General features: G+C 38.3%; 1 protein-coding gene across 10 annotated transcripts in view; it reads right to left on the bottom strand.

Moving 5' to 3' along the window:
• Positions 1–15,290, bottom strand: part of SENP7 (SUMO specific peptidase 7) — a 49,624-nt gene that overhangs the window by 9,569 nt on the left and 24,765 nt on the right. For 9 of the 10 annotated variants that reach the window (XM_063350017.1, XM_063350073.1, XM_063350049.1 and 6 more), the window contains 10 exons: positions 14,803–14,972; positions 13,487–13,847; positions 12,760–12,917; positions 11,598–11,744; positions 10,060–10,093; positions 9,033–9,206; positions 6,321–6,583; positions 5,124–5,257; positions 3,800–3,916; positions 2,172–2,291 (listed from right to left, as the gene is read on the bottom strand). In XM_063350017.1, coding sequence (XP_063206087.1) covers positions 2,172–2,291; positions 3,800–3,916; positions 5,124–5,257; positions 6,321–6,583; positions 9,033–9,206; positions 10,060–10,093; positions 11,598–11,744; positions 12,760–12,917; positions 13,487–13,847; positions 14,803–14,972 — 1,678 coding nt within the window. The remainder of the gene's footprint in view (positions 1–2,171; positions 2,292–3,799; positions 3,917–5,123; positions 5,258–6,320; positions 6,584–9,032; positions 9,207–10,059; positions 10,094–11,597; positions 11,745–12,759; positions 12,918–13,486; positions 13,848–14,802; positions 14,973–15,290) is intronic. The other variant, XM_063350041.1, reaches the window with a different exon arrangement.

Raw genomic sequence — 15,290 nt, 5'->3', positions numbered from 1 at the left:
TTGTTCTTTTTAGTTAAAGCAAAGTATAGGGATTAGTACTCCTACATCTTCCCAATCCCTCAATGGGTTTTTCATTTACTCTTGAAATTTTCCCAACAGAGAAAAAAGATTTATCAGCACACCATTGGGGCCAAGTGGCTAACAAGTCATTTCTGAACTATCTTAAACTCTTCTACACAAAATCATCCATAGATTTGAAAGGTCTTCCTACAGTTATTTGTCCAGTAATTATTTACTACACTAAATGCAAAAATCTCACCTAAACACCAGCCAATGTAAAACAGACCTATAGCAATATATAAACATCCATAAATTTAAACTTCACAATACCGCTTTTGAAGGCCTGTCTAAACATCCTTATCTTTTGAAGGAAAAAGCTAACTGCCTTGCATAGAGTCATAGATTCCCTCCAACCCTGAGCTTTAAATGCTGGAGCACATTTAATTTCCAGTCCTAGAGACGTAAAGCATGAGGACAGGATACTAGGAGAATAAGAAAAATCTGAGAAGAAACCTACATTTAGATTTTCAGCTTTCTTAGTTTGCACAAGTTGAAATAGAAACCAACAGCTCATAGAACTTTGCTCCAATATGATCTAAAAGCAAAATTCACTCTACTCAGGAGACATCCCTAATAGATACAGCATTCCAATAGCATTCCAATTCCATCCTCATCCGTGATCAAGAAACGTAACTTCAGTGAAGGAATAACGGGAGAAAAGGAGAGAGGAATGGAAAAACAAGCTACTGTGGGACTCTGGATGGGCCAGCATTAAGTGGAGACTTGCTGCAAACTTCCCCTGCTACATGACTCTAGAAGCGCTGGGAACTTAAAAGGGGAAAGGAGCTTTCCCAATCTACTGCCTAAGCAGTGCAAAGAAAGAGAAGCAAAGGGTCCTTAAGTTAAGTAGCTGTATCAGTTGAGATTAATCTCATTTACAACACTATGGAGACCAACTTTCCACTATCCACTTATCGAAAAAAAACCAAACCACAGAAACAAACAAAACCCAAACTACCCATAATCACCAGGTAAGCTAAGCCCAAATACAAAACTAAAATTTCCAAAGACACCTCCTGATCTGGAGCAGATACAGTGCTTGAAATGTGGTGAATTAAGAGTGCCATTCTGGTTCCTCAAGAAGGTTATGGACAATCCAGCCTTATAAAAGGAATCAGATCAAGATACAACAGCATTCTTAACGTGGATAATTTTGTCTCCACCTCAGAAGATTCAGGGTCAGAAGACATTAGAATGATGGAAGACATTCCCTCAAGCACAGCTTCTTGAATTTTTGAGACATCTTTGAAAATACTAAAGAAGTTGCCTTTTTTTCCCTTTAACATAGCTTTCAGCCAGCAGTGACTACAACACAAACAAGACGGCACACCTCTTTGTGCAGGTGGCCTCATCTGCCAATAGAATGAAAAACCTGGGGACTTCACCAATAACAGAAGAAAAATCATTTCGGAGAAAGAGGAAAAAAAGCTTTGATAAGCTGAATGATGAAAACAGAATGAAAGCTGCTGGCAGGTATCACTGTAAATGAAGTGGGGCAGGGCAAGCTCCATGCTCAAACATCAATACTGAGAAGGAATGGAAAGTGTCCTAGGGATGGTCCTACCGTTTATACAGTCTTAGTTGGAAACACAAAGTGATATAGAGATATTTAGCTCTTAATGACACTTTTTGTGAAACTCTGCAATTCCAGCGTGCTTAAGTGTTAAAAAACAAATTTGTAAACTTGATGTATAAGAAAATTTTCTTACTAAAATTTTGGACAGTAATTTATTACCAATATGTAAAATGAAGTATGTAGTAAATCTAAAAATATTTTTAGAAGTGCAATTTCATAAAGTGATGCATACCTTGCAAAATGCTGAGTTTATAATAAAAAGTTCAAAATACATACATAATTGTCTGAAGTAAAGATTCAGATAAAGTTGGAGGAAGGTGATAACACTTTCATTAATATTCAGCATGAATCACACACAGATTCTAGCGAGAAACACCAGCATGCTTAAATCCTGAGTTACAACATTTAACCACTAATCCTTTGGAGAACACTGATTACTATTTTATGTGCTAATTAGGTGATGATCTGCAGAACTTCCAAGTGACATCAATAGATAGCTTATTTCTGGTCATAACAGCACTGAAAATGAACTTACGAAACTTTGAGATCCCCCTCAGAATTTTTTTCTGTCCTGGTCAGGCACTTATAGAAGAAACTGCTAAAAATGTGTACACGGTCAGCAAGATGTTTTGGCGCCTTCTCCAACAACAGGTATCTACCAAAGAAAAAAGAAGGAAATTATTAAATTCCTTTTCTAGAAAGTACCATTACTGATAAAAAAAGACAATTATTTTAATGACTTGTCATACTCAGGTTATGCTTACTATCAGTTGCCTTCACAGTTGCCAATTGTGCCAGACTTTTCTCTCTACTGTGTTTTCAATAAGCACATGGGTGGACATCATCAGCGTATGTAACAGCCAAGCAATTACTAAGAATGCAGTTATTTTTTGTCTCAGAGTTGTGCTCCACTATTAATGCTTCTGAATTTCTTTTCAGAGTTAGGTTTCTATCCCTTGTAATTAAGACAGGCTTGAAAACCTAAGCAAATGTAAGCCTATGGAGTGTTACACTCCTGCATATACAAAAAGCATAGAACAGTTCAGTACTATAAATTGTCCGTTTTACTCCTACAGGTTATGCGTGTGAAAGTTAAGACAAATATTCTACAGGTACTCATTCTGTATGATTTTACTGTTGATCATTTTACTATAAACATCGGCTCAAGTGTTTATTCTGTCATCCTAGAAGGCCAAAGCTTTTGTAATTGCCATCATCCTACACAAGGTGCCTCCAGCTTCACATGATGACTCGGGCAACACAGTCATACATGATACAGGTTGCCACATAATGAAAACTGAGAATGTGGGAAGTCTAATAAAGTTTAAAAAGCAGAGGGGTTTCCTGCAATCATTGCTTTAAATTCCTTTATTCTCATCTTCCTTTTCTGGCAAGATAAAGCTACAGCTATTGAGGGGACCATGCCGCACGACTGATTTCTAGTTCAGAGCAAAATACAAGCAGCTTTGCTGTAAAACCACATCAAAACACTTTGGTACACTTTTCCTTTTCCACACCTCTAGAAAAGAGCTTTTAACTGGCTTCCTGTTGCTCATGGTTACCGCAGCCACGTGGACAACCTTCAAAAGAGCCAGAATTCTGCTTAGGCTTGAGTCAGCACAGGGAAAATAAACCTCAGCTTTAGGGAATCGTGGCCCACAGCACTGGTTCTGGAAAACTTACTTTCACAAGCAACTTTAGCAGGATGGCATGAAGCAGGTGAGCCAAGCTCAACTTCCTCAAGAAGTATTAGCTGTGTTCCTTTCTCCAGGAGCTGTGCATCAGAAGAATTCCTGAACTCTTGCACAGAATAGCAGGCGATGCTCCACTTCATGCAAACTTAGTAAACAGAGTACCTAGTACAGACCCTCTACTTTGTTCACCTGCCTGCTTAAATCTGTACAGCATTGTGAGGTCACCAAGAGGCTTTTTTTCCCCCAGCTATTCTGTCTGCGTTACATCACAGCCCTTTAGACAGGCAACAAGAATGAACTGAAACAAATGAAACTGCTGAAGATACACAAAAGCTTTAAAAAAGTCCCAAGTTACAAATTCATCATCCTGTTACTTTTAAAATTATTGTGTCATATTTAGTGACCGGTAACATTAGTTATTGTAACATTCAAGTCCAAGAAGAATACAATTAAGGCTGTTGTTACTTACTTAAGATAGAAATCAATGATGACATCATTGAGAAACTCTCCATATTCTAAGCACGCCAGGTCTTCTCTTGTGACTCCCAGTCCTCCTTTTGCAGGTGGGGGTGGATAAACAATTAAACTAGAAAACACAAATCACATTATAACAGCAACAAGCTGCCTTTTACATGACATCCTTCTTAATATTGCCGTCCCACATGTAGAAGATTTTCTAGAAAACCTTTTAAAAGCGGTAGTTCTCAGAACTGTTGACTAACTCAAGAGTCCTTTACCATTTCTTCCTCCAACAGTTAAGCGTTATGAAGAAATATGCACCCTACTGCACAATGAAATGTTGAGACAACTTTTGAAAAGGAGATTATTTTTTACCTTCATCTTGTTTTTCTATTTTTCATAGAAGTAACTGATAAATGAACACGTAAAATGGGAAGAAATACTACGGAATATATTCTCAAATGGTATGAATGAACCCTGATTTTCTACTCATTACGACTCCAATAACAACTCCCACATTTCCAAGCAGGAAATTTGGATTTACACGCCATGCACCATATGCACTGTAAGTGGTTTGAAACTGCTCAAGTTACTTCTAAAGCTAGTATTTAAAATACATTTTAAAAGCTCTAGATTAACAACCGTATTACTTAACTGGAACCACAAACCGAGCATTTTTGCTGTTGCAGAAACAAAACCAACTGCTATACAGTCAGTAAAAACAGTGACAGCAAAAGGCAAGAGTTCTTAAGAGCAATTTACTTCATTTATGTTTGCTGTACTGGAAGTATGAGGGCTAACAGGCTAGTGCAGACAGAACTGAGGCATGTCAGCACTCTCAGAGTGTCTTGCTGCATTACACAGTTGTATGTTCTCATTTTCTAACATCTTTTGTTAACCAAGCTCCTGTACTAACTAGTCAATTTTATGACAACCTAGTTATAAATAGATTGAGTGTGACAGAACAGTGAAAAAACCCCATTGTTTAGATTTAAAAAAAAAAAGCTCAGCTTAAGTTAGCAATAGTTTTGCTGTGATACGGACTTAGACGGACACTCACAGAGGCCATGAGGTCCCTACCCTCCCATTGATGCATCCATGATAGAAACTTGAAGTCACAATTCAGGTATTCTCTAATTTCTGTGAGATTTTGTGTCCCTGTAACATATCCATTTTGTCTGTTACCTACCAGGATGGAAACAGGAATAACTACATTCACACAACACTTCCAAATCAACTGGCAGAATGGTAGCTAAGCCAGGGCTTTTATTCCAGCAACTCGTTTATTCAATTTGTTTTATTTTCACCTTCTCATTTATATGGAATATACTTACTTCTTAACTGCTCCGGTTTCTCTTACTTCTTTCCATTCTTCATTCAGTGCCGAGGACAGAGAGATAGCATAGCAACCACTATTCTGCTTGTTTGCAAGGGCATAACTGGGCCTGACCACTTTTGGTTTTGATTCCTACCAGGAAAAATCCAAACAACAATAGTAGTAAAAGGCATTAAACAGCTTGATATGTAAAACAGAATACACAAAAGCCGAGCCTGAAGCCCACAGGAGTACACTACATCACTGAAGAAGAATCTTGCTGGAGAGCAGAAATGTAAACATTATTATTTAGGCAAATGTGCCACTGCTCAGACAATAAAAAAAGTTATGCCCCTTTTAAAATTATGACAGGTCTTCATCTGTTCATAACCTCTAAAACTTTTTAAGCATTATTCAGCCAACTGACACAAAATTGGTTTTGCAGAAGAAACAGGACCTGAAAGGATGGAGATAAGTATCAGACTGTCTTACTAGGAGCTGTGTATGCTTGGAAGGTTTGAAAATCTAGTTCTTAACAATTTGCCTAAAAATCATACAGATTTGAACTGGCTGGCTCAATTTTTAAGTTCTCAGTTTCATGGCCAGATTGATCTGTTGTCTCTGTGATTTTTACCGATGGGAACAAACTGAAGCGACAATGGTGTGGGGTTGGGTTGAGACATTTACCCCTCAGAGGCAGATGTACTAACACATTAACTTCCACAGCCCCATCTCCCCAGCCGCCTTAGGAATCATTTAGCTTTTCAAGCTGTGGAGCCCCCACAAAAATGTCTAGAGGTGTCTGGAACAATCAAGATACAGAGCTCCTCCTCTGCTGCATTCCTTCACTTCCAGCTTAACTGAAAAGTGGCTCCATCACTCACTATTTGATTAACTCTCAATTTGTTACCCTGGAGACCACAAGGGCAGGATATCCCTGTGGTTCTAGGCACATACAACCATGAACCTAAAGCTTCAGTATTTGCCACTTACTGATGAGGTCTATACACTATCCCTCTGTGGACACAACCTAGTTTACTGCAAACCTTGCCCTTTGTCAGGCAAACCTTTGTCAGAGAAAAGTAACAAACATGGCTGATTTTTTTTTTTTTTGAGCTATGGATTAAGAAAGAATTTATTTTCTGCAACTGGCTGATCTAAAATTTACTAGAATGCCAACAGGTGGTGACGAATCAAGCAACAGCTAGTCACTAACCTGAACTGCAGGCTCACGAGCATCTGAGGTATTCTCTTTTGGCATACGTTGCTTTAGTAGATCTTTACTGGAACTCAGAAAAGAGCTCTCTTCAGGAGAAAGGTCCTTAAACAAGGGTAATGCTTGCTTCAAAGACAAAAACTCAGGGAGATCTGGTGCTCTGTTCTTCTTGCTCACATCTGTCATCAATTCAGTCAGCCTGTCTTCTTCCCATTCTGTGAGCGGTTGGGACAGCTCAAGAAATACAAATTCACTGGATTTGGCTGCAAAAAAGAGAGAATGGGTAGTATTAATTATTAGGTTACATGATAAAAACTTGTCTGCACACTCACAAAGGAGCATAGAGAGACAATGGCAAGAGGGGGAGCCCAAATAATACCCTGCCAGGTTTATCACAGTGGCTATCAGCCCACCAAAGACCCACCTGCACAAGAGGTGCACAGAGGGACAGGAACCTGCATTAAGGACTAGGAGGAAGGGACACCCACTCTGGGCCCTTCCCAGGGCTGTCCAAGGGAAGCCTCAGCCCAGGGTCCAGACCTGAAACCCATCTAGATGAGTCAAGGCCAGAGCACCTTTTGAACTGAGAGGGGGTTGCTGCTGTGGTATAGGGCACACATGATGGGATGCAAGGGAAGAGCATTTTGGGATTGCACAGGACTATTTATGGGATGTTTAGGGGAGAAACCAAAGGCAGGCAAAGGGAGGGGTTTGAGTGACTGGGGGGGGAACAAGTGCGCAAAAATAGAGGGCTAAGGGCATTAAAAACACCAGTCCCATCTAACATCTAAATACTTTGCTGGTCATTACACTTGCTGGCCATGCCCTGTGCATTGATCGGCGCAGTCCATCCTGTCTTCTTATTAAATTCCTTTCTAACTCCCTCCTGGGTGAGGGACTCTCTATTCGATGTTTGCGTATGGGGGTCTAAGTGCAGCAACTGGAGTGAGTGCCTGTGTGCAAGGGAGCATGCGATTGCTAGCAAAGATCAAGCCATATGAGGTGAAAAGGTGAAGTGCCCTGGAAGACAGAGGGGTGAGCAGGTCCACAGGGGACAGCTCTGGCTCCGCAACTGCCTGTGTATCTTGAAGGATGAGAGCACAGGGGGCTCAGCTATTGGGACCAGGGGAGTCCTGGCCAGCTGCATGCCTGCATGCGCATGACAGTCTGTACCAGCAACTGGCAGTGACCTCAGTGGTTTGTATGTCCAGGTGCCAGCGACTGAGGAGACTGGCATCCAGGGCCAGCAACTGGGCAGACTGAGTATCTAAGCCCAGCTGACAGAGCGATCCACCTTGTACATATATATGTGTGTGTATATATATATACACACACACACACATATATATGCACACGCACACACACACATATATATGTATGTATGTATTTTCTCACTAGTGGGCCTCCATCCTGCTCAGTCAGAGAGGGGGGCAGGATGAAGCTGTTGGTGCTATGTTCGTATGAGCACACATGTGTCTGTGTTATCTGTGTGGCCAGCTATGTATATATGTCGTGTACGTGTGTGCTCTACGTATGTGCTCTACCTATTGGGACTACATCTTCACCCAGGGACGTGGAGCGGCAGCAGCCTCACCACTCTCAGGATGTCAGATCTGTCATGATGTATTTTCATCTAATATTAACACACTAAGAAGGCAGAGAAGAATCATTGCAACTATTTCCACAATCTGGAAAACCACCGCTGATTTGTTACAAGTCTCTACATACATTTAAAAATATTTACGTTACTACATATTTACAAAGCATAAAACATTCAAGCATAGAAATTTAATAACAACTGAAGATTTCCCCTACAACAAGAATGTAATCAAGATAAATAAACCTAAGATTAAAAAGTTCCTCACAGCTTCATACCCAGATTCCACTCATTTCACTGGGAGCTGCATCTATAGAAGCTACCAGTAACTTTGATAAAACCTACATCAAGTAAAGGTAACTCACTGCTAAAATTTCACTCAGTATTTCACTTCAAACTACTCATGCTCCTAATCTAAAGTTAACATTACTTATAATTTTTCCTCATGCAGGTGCTAATTACACAAGGTAAACATACTGTTAAATTTCACACAGGCAACTCTGACATCATCATTTTGTTAGATGTCATTTTGCAATGATTTTGCTAACGTAAAAACCTTGTATGCTTGTGCCCCTCTGAATATTTGAGCAAAAGTTATATTCAGTTTTACAGAGCTTCACACTAGAAAAATAAACAGAGCCAGTCCATAAGACCCTACAGACTAAATAGCCCCTTCGGCCTTTAGTGGATGTTTTCTCCAGTAATAATGCAATGGCCAAGGCAGTCTTGTCAAAGATCAAATCAACCTTTATCTGCCAAGCCGTTCAACTAGCATATATGTTACTCAAGAGTAAGGACACTTAAAACATCCCATTTCTTTTAAAGGGAGAAACACTTTATATACAAGCCTAGTTTTAGAAGGCCTCCTCACAAAGATTACAATTGGCCTGTGTTACAAGGTCTTTTATTAAGTGGTTTTGAATCACATTAAGTTAGATTTTGCTTCCAAATACAAGTATAGCAAGGCAATTTAGAAAAGCAAAACTGACCAACACGTCCTTAAAAAGCTATAGGCTTTCCTCAGTATTCCAGAAGCATAACTGTAAAATAACTGCTTTATTGACATGCCATATATTAGACCTTTTCATTACATTAAAGGAAAAGAGATTACTCACATGGCTTGCTGATAACTAACTTTCCTAATTGGGCTTCAATCTTTTCTAGGTAATCCACAGACAACCAAAGGAAAATGATTGCTTTCGAAGAACAGTCACCATCACTTCTCCACAAGCCAAACCTTCTCAAATCCAGAGTATCCACTGTCAGCTCAATATTCTTATTAAGAGCCACTGTAGAAAACAGAATTTAAAATAAGCATATATTTCACAGCCACGGGTAACTATAAAGTCATACATGTTATAGCAATTACATACTAAGACGTAAGTATGATCAGAGTGTACTGAAATGGTACTTGTAGATTTTATTCCCGGCATTACATAAAGTGTGTTGAGAATGTAATACTTAAATCAGCTATAACAAACTATGTAAAAAAAGTTATCAAATTGTAACACCAAAAGCTAAACATCTAAACACACAATTCCTCATGAAAAAAATTCTATTTTTTCTCAGAATAACCAAGTTAATACCTACAAATATAGAAAAAAATATTGCAAATCATGAACTCCTATTTGCTTTAGTCAATCCAATTCAGAACTGCTCACAAACCTTCTCCTACAAGACACAGAAACCACACATCTTCAGAAAATGCACCAAATGCAAATCTAAGAGTTATATTCCTCTTAGCTTTAGTCAACTCATACGTTTTTCTTTAATAAACCTAGTCATCTAAAACCCTAATCTGAAAAGATTAACGCTTCACCTCAAAAAACACAGAGTCATATTTACTACAGTTCAACACTTAACATACGCAGGGATGCTAAAGGCAAGGCCATTAAAACTACAAGCTCACCTTGTAAGTGTAAGAAGCTGATAAATTATTAATGCTTACACTTACAGACACCAACACTTATTTATTTAAACTGTAATTTTTAATTATTGTAAACTGTAATTTTTAACATCATTTAATGTCTTTGTGAAAGCAAATAAGATTATAAATTATTCATAATATAAATATATACTGAGTATTTTAATGCAATACTTTAAAGAGATAGTTAAGAGAAAGCTAAAGAAAGATTCTCTTACCTTGAAATGGGATCATAATATACTTGGTTGTAAACTGAAATAAGATTACAAAAAATATAAATTAGTTTGCTTTTTACAAAATAATTAAAACACAAGTAAGAATTTTAATTAACTGCACATAACCAAATAAACTGAAAATAATATCATAGCATCATTTAGGTTGGAAAAGACCCTTAAGATCATTGAGTCCAACTGTTAACCTAACACTGCCACGTCCGATATGCCTAATTTAAGAACTTAATATTGCCTATTTTACCGAAAACAACACTCCTGAATACACATTGCAGAATGTAATTGACAGCAAATTGACTTCCAGAGGTGCTCAGTACTGAGAAATAAGCAGAAAGTTGCAGAGCTGCCTGCAGACTCCTTAACAAGAAACAAAACTGATAAAAAACTTGGGACAAAACCAGCTCATTTGTAAACTCCTCATGATAAAGACTGTCAGCAGCACTATTTGAATTAAGGAATGCTATATAAATGGTCCAACACTGGGGTGTTACTTTGCTATTTATATTAAACTTCGAATTAAAGTATTTAAAGTTTCCACTTAACACTGCTGCTATGTTAAGACAACTTGGCTAAATAAAGAATGCTTTATTGTCACTTTGACATAAGGTTGTCATATACATTGAGCAAAGACATTTCTCTTACGTTACCACAGTAAGCACAAAGTTGTTTTTTCCAAGGAAAAATTTCACTTTCCACCTAAAAGCATTGATTCTAAACGTACTTCAACTCATTTCTCAAATGGTTTTGGCATATTAATTTAGGAAGTTTCCATGAAATGTTTCCATTACTGCATGAGAACTGCTGCACAAAACTCCTGTTTTGCGAAAAGCTGAAACTATTATTACAATCCAAGATTCCAAAATGTCTTACTGCAGGCAAAAATAAAAGATTTACATGTTCAAACATTTATTTTTCAATTGCAATATACAGAATGAGTCTGCTCAAAGACCTGTTGAAACTCCTGCAGCTGGTACTCCACTTGAAGTACACCTTCACTTGTATTTCTACACCCTATGAGTAGCATGTTGCTTATGCACTAATGCTTTTAGTGTTGGTTTTCTGCTCTTTAAAGTTACAAAACAAGCAATTCTCTGTTTAAAAGGAAAGATCAGCACATAGTATATATCTGAACTCTTATCACTATGGATTACTTTACTCTAGTATCTGTACTATTTCTGAGAAAAGTAATTGGTGTTTATCTCAAGTGACATGAACTCTAACATGGCCATTATTTTCTGTTAGAACTCACAAAAAGCTTCCTCGGTATGATTTCTGTTCCAGTATAGCATTTATACAGCACCTTTACCTCTGAAAACTGGGGCCACAGAAAATCCCAGTTAGCTTTTCTAATAATAGCAATCCAGGCATATGAGGTAATGGAATACACAACCCATCGTTTAGCCAAAGCAATTTGATGTAAAAATATTCCAAACTCAGTGCTTCCACACTAAGTACCACTAACTTTGCCTAACTAGAAATTTAATTTTTTAATATTCTCAAAATATCACTGTAATAGAACAACTTACCCTAGCAGGACCTGTTGATAACCATTTAAATTTCCCAATGTATAGACTATCAAATTCAACATCCAATGCTGGGTTCATCTGTTTTCTAGGTGGGCTTCCAGAAGGTAAGCTGACAGGACACATATCATCAATTGGTTCTGTTAAAAACTGAGGGGGGGAAAAAAAAAAAAGTACATTTACCACAAAGATTTAAATGAGACACTTCCCTCCTGTAACCTGAGGAATCTTTTATTTATGTTTTTAAGAATTTACTCCCAAAGTCAATTTCCATATGAGAAATCCATATTAAAAAGCTGTAAATGTTATTACAGTCATTACTGACAACGTTCTAACAGTATCTTACTGCACCTCTGAAGTTCCCATTGGCAAGACATAAGCTGTGCTCTTTACTAATCTAGAACCAAGTAAAAACTCAAACAAGAAAGCAACAAAAAATACCCCTCTTCAAAGGTACCCTATCAAAGGTACAGAATCCAATTCTATGCTTATGATCAAAACAACGCATCTGTGAGAAGAGGCAACATTGTCTCTTCTGGCTTGTTTCAGGATTATAGAGACAATTTAAATCCAGGTCAAAGCAAGCAGCACAAGGCTAACCAAGTCCAAAGTGGGGCAACAACCTTTATGGCTAGTTTCAGATTCAAATTCCACTGCTAGCCACACCGGAAAGGGAACTTCACCCTATCCCTGTCTGCTGTCAACAAAGATCCTCCAACTTCTCCTTGCACTGAATTACAACAGGGGACTGGATGACAAGAAGAAACTACTGACTTTAACTACAATAAATATAAAAAAACATTGTGTAGAAAAAAAAAAGCTTTTCACAGCTGTATCTTCATGCTGTTAACCTCTAGCTCAGATTACTACTTGATCCTTCCTGTTTTGTAATATTAAACATTTCCAAATGTTTATTTTCAAAATATGAAATGCATTGTATGTTGCAAAAACACTCAAGCTTCAGAGCCACAGATCTTTTCTGAAGACTGTCCAGAATTCTATATTCTATCTGTGAAATAAATTACTGCAGCTACAGCTGGTTGCTGGAACTAAACATATCTGCTCTAAACATTTCACTTTTGTGCTAACATGCAAGAAAAAATAAACATTGGAGAAATAAATTAAGGGGTTGGCATAACAACACATAGGCCAGAAACTGGACTACCTGCTCTGTGGGACTTTCCATCTTGTTTTCTAATTGCTTTGCTGAGAAACAGAAGTCAGACTGTTCGTCTGTTTCTTTATTGTCAGTGATCTTATCCTGCAGCAGCTCTGTGCATTTTGGCTCAGAAGACACATCTTCATCATCACTGGAAAGGACAACTAAAGAGGAAAAAATAAGTATACATATACTACAAGATGCAGACTTGAGAATATTTCATTCATTGTGGATTTCAGATGAGCAAAGAATTCTCTCTTGCAGCATGTAATATTGAAGTACATTGCCCAAACCAGACAAGGTCTGCGTGCATGGAAGTGTATGCAACAAGTACTGCTTTGTACCTATATTAACACTTTTTACCCGAGATGCTCAAAATTATTTGAATATTAAAAGAAACGGGCCACAACATAGCTGCTTCAAAGAAGAGAGAATTTTTTTTTCCTCAGTTTAAGCATAATTTAAAAGTACAAGCTTGATTTTCCGTAGCCATAAGGACTGGAATTTGAAAATCCTGCCCTCTATCCTGTTTCTCAGTACAGGACCCTCTGCACTCCAGCAGAGGACACTGGCACTAGGCACTGTTCTCTAACCTGCACAATGCATTACAAACAGCACGATCTCTGTCTTCAATCTTTCGTTCCATATGTTTCAACTAGGCAGTCACGCATGAGTTCTCCCAGTACCTAGGTGTACCAATAGTAATTGTCAGCAGCACAGACACAGTACATACTTGGGTCAACTGAAACAAGTTGCCGATTACCCCTGCAGATTCTGTTCCGCAGCTTGCTCAGATACTGTGATGCGTCCATCTTTAATTTCCTGAGGGCGCTAACCCCTGGTGAAATCATGTCCTCACTGGTGACAGAAAGCTGTTTCTCTGACAAATTTCTGGAAGGAGACTCTGACCCAGGTTCCTCTGTGCAGCTGTGAGCAGGCCTCAAGCGGTTGTGGTTGGAAGCGTCTTTATATTCTCTCTCCAATGGCTGCAGAATACAGTCCGGCAACAGAATTGTATTAGATCTGTGACTTTGTCCATCCTCACAGGGTGTTCTGCGGCCAGGAGACTCAGTTGAACTCAATCTTTGCTCTTTCTAGAAAACAGGAATCAGACAGGATATATGTTTATTTCTTGATATATGGTGGTTCAGCTCAGCGACCACTGAGACTTAGCCACGGGCTAGACAAAATAATTACAGCTTAATGCAGCTGCATTTAGAGCACAAGTCAGAGTAATTTCTCCCTCCTTGTGTTCCAAAGGTTGTTACATAAAGGTATGAGGGACCACCTTTTAAAAGTCTACTTTGACCCCCATTGAAACTGATCAAGAAACTCTTTCTGATTTTTTAGCAGCTCTCTCATTGCCTGACACTGAAAGACCAAGCACCAGTGATGTTCATTACTCTGCAAATGTGTGGCTTGGTCAACTAGGTGAACAGGACTCAGCAACTACCTACTTCTGTGGTGTTTTAATCAGCAGGTTACAGAGATGCCTTTATTGTATTCAAATGCTTGAATATAAATCACAGTTTGTACTTTACTGATTGGTTCCCTCAGTCTTTTTTCTCCCCACCCGCCCCGCTCCCCCCAAATCTTAATAACAGATAAGAATAAAACTTTAGGGAAGGGTAAGACAGACTGAGGAGGGAGAAAGATGACATCTGCAAGATTTTAATAACCCCAGGTATACTTTGTAATTTTTGTATTGAAGTCCCTAATTAGTCTATACCGACTGTGAAAGAAGCCTCACTTAAGTAGCTAGATGCCTTATTTCCAAGATTGTACTACTCCATGCTCCTGTCTGAAGGAAAACACAGTCTTTCATATCTCACCACCTTTCTGCTACAACAAGCATATTCTGATGTTGTGGACGGAAGTACATATACTCACTCTTCTTGATGCACCACTGAACTACTTTCCCTCAACAGGTGTAATAGTATCCCTAGATACCCTATTTATTAGTAGAATTTTTTTATTTTGGATGTTGCTACTGAAGAGTGCGTGCATGTGTGTACACAAACACATATGTTAAACTTAAGTGCAACTTACAGACAGCAGAAGTGATTTTTCTGGAATATGTGCATTACAATCATCAGAAATATGGCCACTAGATCTTCTTTTCCTTTTCTCAGAATCAAAAGAGCCCGTTTCCTTCTGACTAAAAGTGGTGCTGTTCATGTTTCTGCTCCTCTTTTCCAGTTCATCATAGTTCTGGTTTTCTGTGTCAGGAAAAACCAAGTGATTTAATGGGTTATCCTTAAACACCTTTGTATTTCTTCATATCTGTTATATCTTAAATTAAATGCATGGAACTAGATACCCTCCACAATAGTTCGTTCCTTTTTTAAATGTGTGTGGCTGCCAAAATATATTCTGTACAATAATTAAGGAAACATTATTATTGCAGAATTAGTTAAGATAAGGGTATAACCAAATTCGTACCTCACTTCCAAGTAAGAATTAGCACTCCATACTCCAGTTTTTATCTTCTGATGGATGCAATATTCTCCATTTCCTGTTCTAATCTGCAAATATTA

The sequence above is a fragment of the Chroicocephalus ridibundus genome, chromosome 1 (assembly GCF_963924245.1).
Source record: "Chroicocephalus ridibundus chromosome 1, bChrRid1.1, whole genome shotgun sequence".
Taxonomy (NCBI): domain Eukaryota; kingdom Metazoa; phylum Chordata; class Aves; order Charadriiformes; family Laridae; genus Chroicocephalus; species Chroicocephalus ridibundus.
Note: the sequence above shows the minus strand (reverse complement) of the source record. Positions and strands in the feature narration are given on the sequence as shown.